Source organism: Camelus ferus, chromosome 1, assembly GCF_009834535.1.
Source record: "Camelus ferus isolate YT-003-E chromosome 1, BCGSAC_Cfer_1.0, whole genome shotgun sequence".
NCBI classification, from domain to species: Eukaryota; Metazoa; Chordata; class Mammalia; order Artiodactyla; family Camelidae; genus Camelus; species Camelus ferus.
Genome location: NC_045696.1, coordinates 60,110,311 through 60,120,235, shown reverse-complemented (window position 1 = coordinate 60,120,235; position 9,925 = coordinate 60,110,311). Strand labels below are relative to the sequence as shown.

At 45.9% G+C, this 9,925-nt stretch overlaps 1 protein-coding gene across 1 annotated transcript; it reads left to right on the top strand.

The window, feature by feature from the left end:
- Positions 1–658: 658 nt before the first annotated feature.
- LOC116663875 (protein HEG homolog 1-like) lies at positions 659–6,439 on the top strand. Its single transcript, XM_032480829.1, has 3 exons — positions 659–1,365; positions 4,284–4,458; positions 6,136–6,439. The coding sequence occupies exons 1-3, from the start codon at positions 1,103–1,105 to the stop codon at positions 6,283–6,285; spliced, it is 588 nt and encodes a 195-aa protein (XP_032336720.1). The 5' UTR covers positions 659–1,102; the 3' UTR covers positions 6,286–6,439.
- The last annotated feature ends 3,486 nt before the right edge of the window (positions 6,440–9,925 follow it).

Below are 9,925 nucleotides of genomic sequence, written 5' to 3'. Positions count from 1 at the left end.
AACCAATTAATTAAAATTTTAATATTGTTTATTATAAATGACTTATATATGACTTGTATGACTGCTAACTTCTGGACATTAAACTCAATCTGTATGTGTTGAGACTACCCAGTGCCAGCCTGGATTATGCAGTGATTCCCAGGCTCTGGGTAATATGTCTTATAAAATTGGGGAATCTGAAGTAAAATTTCAGAGCATCCCCTTTTTATTTTATGAAGTAAAAACCTAAAACCAAATTTTAAAAATTTGTATCTATCTTCACCATCAATTAAAAAAAATTAGAACAATTAATTTTAAAAGTAGCCAAAAAAGATTCTCTTTTTTCTCAATTACTTTTTAAAAACTAGCCTTATTGGAGGCGTAATTTACACATAATAAAGTGCATCTAGAGTAAGTAAGGAGACAAAGAAGGAAGGACCAACTCTTAGGCGGTATTAAAACTAAGGAAAAAACAAGCGTAGTTTTGGAAAAATACATGCATCTCCTTTATTTTTCTCTTCTGTTGGTGGATTGGTGGCAGTGTCATCAGGCTGGTCTGCAAGTAGAACTTGGGACCCCCACTCTAGGCATGGATGAGAAAGGGAAGCTCTTCCCAAAAATTGTAGGGAAAGAAAAATCATTTTTCTTCTCTTTCCTAGGTTCTTGGCTGAGACACATCCCCCCACCCTCTGCAGAAGCCAGACTAAGAGGAGAAAAACACAATTTTAATTATGTGCATACACATGGGAGCCCCCACAAAGATATGAGACTCAGGCAGCCAGATGATTGAGGCTCATATACCCTCCTGAGATGAGGAAAGGGCCGGGGGCCTGGGGCTGCAAATGGGAAAAGGCAGTTCACAGGGGAAAAGTGCGAAGAGGAAATGTTTGGGAAGCAAAGATTCCTGCCAGCAGATAAGTCTCTCAGGTGAACAGGTCATCTCTGGTGTTAGCTCTCTTCCTGGTACAAGCCTCCTTCTAATGTAAATTTCCCTTACCAAGGGGTAACTAGGACTCAGTTTTCAGAGCTTCTTCTGTGCCTGCAGAAATATCAGCTCTAAATAATAAATAGGTAAAGAGGCATATTTTGGGGTGACACGTTCTGCTCCCCTTCAGTAGAGAAAATGCAGAGCCAGCCTTTAGCCGCCCTTGCTGGGGGCCCAGGGAATGAAAGGTGGTCCCCAGCTGAGGTACTGGGGTGGCCTTGGGGTGGGGAGGGGGACCATTTTGGGGCATTCCTTCATTCATTCATTACCTCTTACCGATCCACGTTTTCCTTTTCTCCTGAACCGTGTTTAGCCTATCAGCTTATCACCGTGGTGATTGCGGCAGCGGGAGGTGGGCTTCTCCTCATCCTGGGCATCGCACTGATTGTTACCTGTTGCCGGTGAGTGCCGGGCGTCCACATCCCAATTCTGTCCCTTTGCCTGTGCTAAACAAGGGTCCATTTTTATCCTCATAAAGAATGTCTGGGGTGGTGTACAGTATTAATGATAATCTATGACTGAACCATTAGAGAAAAAGAAAGGCAAATTTCTGACAGGCACTGCCATCAGGGAAAGAAAAGGAGAGCAAATGGGATTTTAGTGGAAAAAAAAGAATATTCAAAAGCACAAGCAACAAAAGAAAAAAGATAGATTGGACTTCATCAACATGAAAAACTCGGCTTCAAAGAACACTGTCAAGAAACTGAAAAGATGAGGGGAGGGTATAGCTCAGTGGTAGAGCACGTGCTTAGCAGGAGGTCCTGGGTTCAGTCTCCCAGGACCTCCATTAAACAAATAAATAAGCCTAGTTACCCCTCCTCCCAAAAAAGTGAGAAGACAACCCACAGGAGGGGAGAAAATATTTGTAAATCATCTGTCTAACAAGGGACATGTGTCTAGAACATATAAAGAATTCTTACAACTCAGTAATAAAAATGCAACCCAATTTAAAAGTGGGCAAAGAATTTGAATAGACATTTCTCCAAAGAAGATATGAAATTGCCAGTAACATATGAAAAGATGCTCAAAGTCATTAGCTATCAGAAAATGCAATCAGAACCAACATCGGGGGTGGGGGGGAACCCAAAAAACCGAAATTGGATACCACTTCACACCCAAAGATGACTATTGAAAACAAACAAAAAATAGAAAATAGCAAATGTCGGTGAGAATGTGGGAGAATTAGGATGCTCATACACTGCTGCTGGAAACGTAAAATGGTGTAGCCACTTTGAAAAAAAACTGGCCGTTCCTCAGAAAGTTAAGCAGAGTTGCCATTTGACCCAGCATTTCCACTCTTAGGTACAAACCAAGAGAAATGAAAATGATGTCCACACAGAAATATGGACATAAATTTTCATAGAGGACCAGTTCATAGTCACCAAAAGTTGAAAATAACCCCAATATCCATCAACTGATGGATGAACAAAATGCCATATCCATACAATGGAATATTATTCAGCCACGAAAAGGAACCAACTACTGATACATGCTGTAATGTGCATAAACCTTGAAAACAGTATGCTGCATGAATTAAGCCAGTCACAGAAGACCACATATGTATGACTGCATTTATTGGAAATGTCTAAAATAGGCAAGTCAAAGAGAGACAGAATGTAGATTAGCGGTTACCTAGGGCTGGGTAGGCAGGGGCAGAATGACGGGTAACAGCTAAGGAGTATGGGTTTCTTTCCAGGGTGATGAAATTGTGCTGGAATTGATTGTGATGATGGTTACACAGCTCTGAATATACTACAAACCGTTGACTTGTACATTTTAAGTGGGAAAATGAAGAAACAAAAAGAGATGAAAGGGGTTCACTGAAGTCGTTAGCAGTGGCGAGGAGCAGACAGTAGTAAACTTGGCTCTGGGCTGCTGGACACCAGCGGGATGGGTTTCTACTGGAAAAGGAAGAGAAAGAACAGAGCTGGTCCCCTTCTCCTAGATTATTCAGATAAGAGAAAACTCAGACCTTTGGTTTGGATGGTAATAAACAGCAGGAATTATCCTGACATCACAGATGAAGGGAACTTACACAATAGCAAATTATCTTTTGGACCATTGATATGCAGGACAGTTTAAGATATCCTCTTCCTCCAGGGAGGCTGCAGAGAGCAAGCTGCTCCAACTTCCCATCCAGGGATTCAGGCCTCACGGTTCAGCCATTGCCTATAATTTACAATGTTGCTAGCAAAGCATCAGAGATAAACTATGTGAGTGGAAATAAAACACTGGGAATGAGACTAGGAGCTAGAGAGACGAACCTCGAATGCTTCAGGGGTCTGCTAAGTGTCCCGGAGCAACCAGGTAGTGTGGAAGGAGAGCCTGTCTCTGCTGGCCCCTGGGAGGAGAAGGTCTTTGTGAATAATTAAGTCATCGTTTGAGACCGGATGCTCCACCCCCAGGGAGCAATAGAATTGCAAGTCTGTTCTGAACTTGTCAGGAGGGACAACGCCTAAGCCCCATGCTGGACGTTTGGTTTTATGATCCCGAGTGATTTGGTGCTTTCCCCAGAAAGTTTATTTACAGGAAAGCTACGTAAAGGGAGGAAACTCCAGATTCTCTTACCCAGGGCAAGTATAACTAAACATGTCTGACCCTAGGCTGGGTGCACAAGGTGACTGACATATCCTCCAACCCTTTCCAGTCAGAGAACTCTCACAGGTAGGGAACTTGTCCTAGGGTTTCCTGCCCCCTGAAATGAGAATCTGTATGGGTATAAAGACAGCTGGACATTTCTGCAAACAAAACATCATATTTTTACGGTTCGTGAAGTAGCTTCACGCAGTAAAAGAAGACTGACTAGAGAGTTCGAAAGCCTGAATTCTAGCCCAGCCTTGCTAGTAGCAAACTGTGACCCCAGGACAAATCACATCCTTCACAAAGCCAGAGTTGCCCCAGCCCCGCAACTCCTCAAGCAGGTGGGGAACAGCTGGGCTAAAGAACTCTAAAGGCCCTTCTGACTCCAACAGCTTGTGAATTTGAGCCTTATTTGCACCTGTTTCCCCCATGATTTAGAGATCTCTGTCCCCTAGAAGAGTCTAAATCCGCTCCACTGGGGCTGTGTCCTCTCTGCCCCCAAAAACCTGGCCCTTTGGGTTCAAAGATTTTTGGCTTTTTTTTTTTTTTTGCACCTAATTGCATTTTTACTTGTTTTAGGCAAATACTAAAATTAACAATAACATTCCTCAGTGGGCAGCTACAAAAAATAGTGGTAGCTTTAGTCTAATTTACCTTGTAAGTGACGAGATGGCACTTTCACAGATACCGTTTCTTTACAGAACTTATTCATTTAAATGTTAAATTTTTTTTCCCACAGAAAGAATAAAAATGACATAAGCAAACTCATCTTCAAAAGTGGCGATTTCCAAATGTCCCCATATGCTGAGTACCCCAAGAACCCTCGGTCCCAAGAATGGGGCCGGGAAGCTGTCGAGATGCACGAGAACGGAAGTACCAAGAACCTCCTCCAGATGACGGACGTGTATCACTCGGTGTGTATGTCCACCCCCGGGGGTCTCTGGGCTCCACTTTCCTCTGAGAATTCAAGGGCTTCCGTTTTGTGGTAGTCAGAGCACTCCAGCTAGTTAAGGGTTAAAGAGAATGGTGGCCTACGCCCATTATTCACATAATTTAATATTCAGTTTACTTACTATCTCTTTGCTTGGTATTTATTAGTTTTGACGTTGAGATAATATTTCCATGGAACACAGTCCATAATTTATGGGGTTGTAGCAATAAACCTCTTGTCGTTGAAATTGCCTTTAAGTTACAGGATTGGAAGCTAAAAGATACAGAAAGAATTTAATGATATTTAGCCTTTGGCCCATCCATTTTTATCTTGTTGGCCATGCTTTACGTCATAAGGTTGGGAAATTGAAACTGAGGGACGGGGAAAAGGTGTAGAGAGAACATGCTGTCCTCAACCAGCCCATGACAGAGGTTTCGCAGATTCAATAGGTCTTTAATAGTCAGTAGATCTTTAGTAATTTGCTATGTCCAAGAGAAAGACAAATATTATATCACTTACATGTAGAATCTAAAAAAAGATAGAAATTTTATTTACAAACCAGAAATAGACTCACAGACATAGAAAACAAACTATGGTCACCAAAGAAAAAGGGGAGGGGAGGGACAAATTAGGAGTTTGGGATAAACAGATACACACTACTATTTATAAAATAGACAAACAAGAACCTACTGTATAGCACAGGGAAGTAGATTCAATTTCTTGTAATAAGCAATAATGGAAAAGAATCTGAAAATACATGTATGTACACGTATATGTGCATAACTGAATCTTTTTGCTGTATACCTGAAACTAATATTGTAAATCAACTACACTTCAATAAAAAAGATTTTTTTAATGTAAAAAAATAATAATTTTCTGTATCTGGCCGTGGACTGCATCAGTTGGACAAATGAGAGACCACCCTGAACCCTGCTTCTCCTGTCCCACATTGAATAGCGCATGTCATATTCCGGTGCCCTGTCAGTTCATCTCAGGTTACACGATATCAACCATAAAGCAAACACGAGTGGAGATACCTGAGCTGAAAAATAAACAGCCATCAGGTGACTTCTCATGCCCTGTGGAGCTGTTTGAGGTATAGCTGCGTGTTTCTGGCCACTAGCTGAAAAGTTGCCTTTAATAGATAGAATTACAAACTTAGATGAACCCCATCTTCATTTCAGACATGGTAGGCTGAGCAGTGTGACAGGTGCTCAGATGATATTGCCAAGGTCAGTCCCCCATTCGCGGCAGGGATACTAGTGTTCTGGTAAATGCCAGAGAGGATTTAAAGCCATTGTGCTCCACAGAGAAAGATACTCTTTTTTTAAGTCAAAATAATAATCAGATAATAATTAATTTCGATAATAATCAAGATAATAATCAACTTAGGCTTTTCCTCTGTTGGCCTGTGGGCTGCTCTTGACGATGTAATACTTCTAAAAATCCCCTTTTGACATATGGGCAAAGGTGCCTCAGGTTCCACAGAGACTGACCTGGCAGGTGTGACTTCCAAGTCAAGCCTTGCTCTGCGGGAATAGCTGCCTCCGCATAAATTCATCGAAATGGAGCATTCGTCATTGTCGTCGTCGTTGTTTTTAACTATCTAATTGAAACCCAAGAATCATAAACCGACTTCTCTTCTCTCTTTGGCCACCAGCTCACCAGTATAAGGAATCCTGAACTTGAACGGAAAGGCCTCTACCCGGCCTACACTGGATTGCCAGGATCGCGGCATTCTTGCGTTTTCCCCGGACAGTATAACCCAGCTTTCACCAGCGATGAGAGCAGGAGGAGGGACTACTTCTAAGTGCAGACGGCGCAGGGGCCTCCATCGCTCAGAGGACCGGACGGGGAGCAGCGCCCGGGGCCGCTCCCGGGGCTAGAGGAGCCACACCAGCGGAAGGGGCCGGGCGGAAGCGCCGTGACCACAGGGGAGGCGACAGCGGGAGCCCGTGGACCTGGAACTGCCGGCTGCTCATCGGCACCTGCATTGTTACTGTGAATGTGAACACGGGCCAGTACCATGGGATCCCCGCGTGCCTGCAGCAGGGCCACGGCTGGGGGATGACGTTCCTTAGGGCTGATCACTAGGCATCATTGCAAGGACCCAGGTTTTCCTTAGCTTGCACCTCGGTAGATGCAAAAGCAGGGAGGGAGGTCTCCTTTCAGGTGTTTTTCAAGACTGCTCCGGAAAGAAGGCCTCTTCCTCAGACACTTCCAGAGGCCTCAATTTGGTGATGCTTTGACAGCGAAATACTGCCTCCTCAGTTGTTTTCCTGCCCAGTAGCTCCGTGCTGAAGCACAGGTGCCGACGGGCCTACCACTAGTGTCTGGAGATGCCGCAGGTTAAGGCACAGGGTTTCCACATGCTTCTAAGTCTTCTTGTGCTACGTTGGCCAGACAGACCCCCCCACCCGCCTCCAAACGAGGAGCTGAAATGTGTGAGGCACAGCACACAACTCCAGTGTGCTTTCTTTAGTCCAGGTGACACGTTTATTTAAGGTTTTTTCCCTTTGCTGTCACAGCTCGCTTTTCCATACACGCCTGCATCAGGGCAAACAACTTGCACTTGGTTCTAATTAGAGGCTCCAGCTGCCCCACAGTGAGCCCAGCAGGCAGCAGCGGGCACGGGGTGAAGTTCCTGGTGGAAGGTCGACCCCCGAGGGCACCGTGTGGTGTGGGGGCTCTGAGCGCCTGCTTTGAGGCCCAGGCTGCCACGTAGGGAGCAGAAGTGAAAAGCTGACTGCAGGTTGGGTCTGAGCTGCTATTTCACCACTAATACAAAAGCAGCTGGATGTGGTTAGAGGAGCAGGATGGATAGGCGAGTTCGATTATCTGGAACGCCAGCCCTTTGGGAAGCCCTGCATATTGCTGGGGAAGGAGAGGGAGCTGAGGGGAGCCACACGTGAGTCTGCTTACCTAGTGCAGCACCTGTCCTAGAATTTCTGGTCTCGTCCACACCCAGTGTAGCTTGAGTGGTTCCACCAACCACTCAATGCTATTTATTCATTGAAGAAATAACTTATTTTCTCTCAGACAGTAATTTGTAACTCTTCATAGTATCACATAGTTCCCTCCAGAAGCATGGGTATAATTCAAGTCGGCTTTGGAGAACTAAGTCTCCTGGCCAGTTAGGGAGTTGAGCGTTTGCCTTGGGGAAAGAAACACCCTGTGTCTTACTTATTATGCCCGTGACCTGGATCCTGTGTGCGGAGGAGGGTTGGGGGGGGGGTGCATATCCAGTGTGGTGTCTTTACTCCTTGTGGAATTGTGATCATTCTCATCATCTACTTTTGAACATCCTGGTTTGGGGTAAAGAGAACACAGAGGTAAAAAAAATTGTTCCCACCCTGAAGCTTGGAGCCCAATGGCACACTCGTTTCTGGAAATGGTGCGGCCTTTGGAGACAGTTCTGTCCTGGGCATGGTGGTTTCTTCAAGATTCTCTACTGTCTTCAGAATGTATCTAATCCTTAATCTTATGGAATTCTCATCCTAACAGCTTTAAGTGCAAACTCCTGTGTCCCATGGTCTCCACGAGCAGGAAGGCTGCTCAGATGCGATGCCACTTTTGCAGTTCAATTGCACTCATCTCATGAGATAGATACAAAGAGTCCTGTTTTTTGTCAGTGGGTGCCAACTTAAAATCTCAGAGCATCCCCTTTGAGAAATCTTGGGTCTTGCCTCTCCCCGTGGAACCAAACAGCCCTCTGAGTCTCACGGCCTCAGCATCTAACTGGAGAGCTCGGAGCTCCTGCACTCAGCTCACCTGAGCCAACAGGACTGGGTCCCTCCTGAGGCAGCTGCTTCCTGCTCTAGACGCAGAGCCCTGCTCACCTCCAGGGCCCAGAGCACAGTGGGGGCTGTTCCCAGGCATACACGCCTGCTGCCTCCACTGGCAAATCATCTCCGATACCAGGGCCGGAAGCTGTATGCTCCCCCACATGGAGTGGTCTGTCCCCAAAGCATCCTGGAGCAGGATCCCAACGTCCAGAAAAGAGTGTGCTGTGAGTTCCAAGAATGCTTTCCTGTGAGTGGGTTTTGTGCATGTGAAATGGATTAAGAGTGTTGTCTTTTTCTTTTATCGTGAGTACTGTAGCACACCCCCGAAGGTTGAGTTCACAGTTCTGTGCAGTTTCTAGGAGGCTTCTGAGAGTGGAAAAGTGCATCTCCAGGGTGTCAGGGTCTAAGAAGGCATGAAAGCAGCCTGACTGTTCCTCAGGGCCGGCTGCCTGCCTGGGTGAGGAAGGGAGAGGCCAGCTTCACTCCTGCTTGGGGTGAATATGCCTCCAGAAGGGTCCCCCCTGAGCCAAGAAATTGTTTGTGGGGCAGCAGCCCTGGACTGAAGGGACAAGCTGGATGCACCCTGGGGGAGCAGAAGCCCTCAGTGTTAGTCCTCCCACCTGGGGTGTGCGTTTCCTGTGCACAGAAATGTCCCAGTCCTACATGGGGTCCCAGGACTAGAGGACAAAGGGAGGAAAGGAAAAGTGGCCCCTAGCAGCCCGGGAGATGCTGAGAGGGTAGGGAAGAGTGGGCTGAACAGAACCCCCGCATCCTGCAGCGTACCTGAGCCTGGGGACGCAGAGCAGGGCAGCGCTCACCTGGAGCCTCCCACATCTGTGGGTTTGGTTGTAGCTCCAGAGGTCCTATTGTATCTCTTCCTCTTTGCCCCACGAGCCAGCCCAGGGCACTGGAGACAATTTAGGAAGTCTTAATAGTCCCAAGAGCATCTCTTGTGTTTCCAGCAGGGCCAGGATCTGTGCAGGATCCTTGCCCTCACCACACCCTGGTGAGGTGGACATGAGAGCACTCATTCTCGGATGTGGGAACCTTCAGAGAGGACAAGCCCCTGCCTTGGAGAGTCAGGATCCAAACCCTTTACGTGGCTTGCTCCTCCTGGCTGATGCCTCACCATCCAGTATTAAAGAGAGCATGAGAGAGTGGGCTGAGAATAAGTTTGGGTTTGTTTTGGTTTGGGTTTTTAGAACTTTGATATTATTAAACTGGAACTAAACTGATGACATGAAGTACAAAAACAAAATGTTGAAAAAGTCCTTTCAGGTATGTTGTTACATGTATTTTTTGGACACCTGTGATGGTCATTAAGAAAGCTGTGGTCAGCTTGTGCTTAGCAAGAAGCACAGTGGTACATGGCTTTGGATGTAGGAGTGTACGGTGATGCTCTGGGTTTTGACAGACACAGCTAGACTTAGACATCCATCTGAAGGCTGCCTCACCTGGTTCCGTGGTAAGGCCGGATTTCCCACATATTGGAAGCAGATCTTTGTGAATGTTATCAGAGTCTGGAACTTATTCAGTTGAATGTCTTAAATGCTGACAAATTCCCCTCCTTTGACAGAAGTTTAATTTCAGAAGCAGCTATGTCATTAAGAACCAACATTACTAAATGGATTGTGTTTTCAAGCTGGCTGATGGCATTTGAGGTCC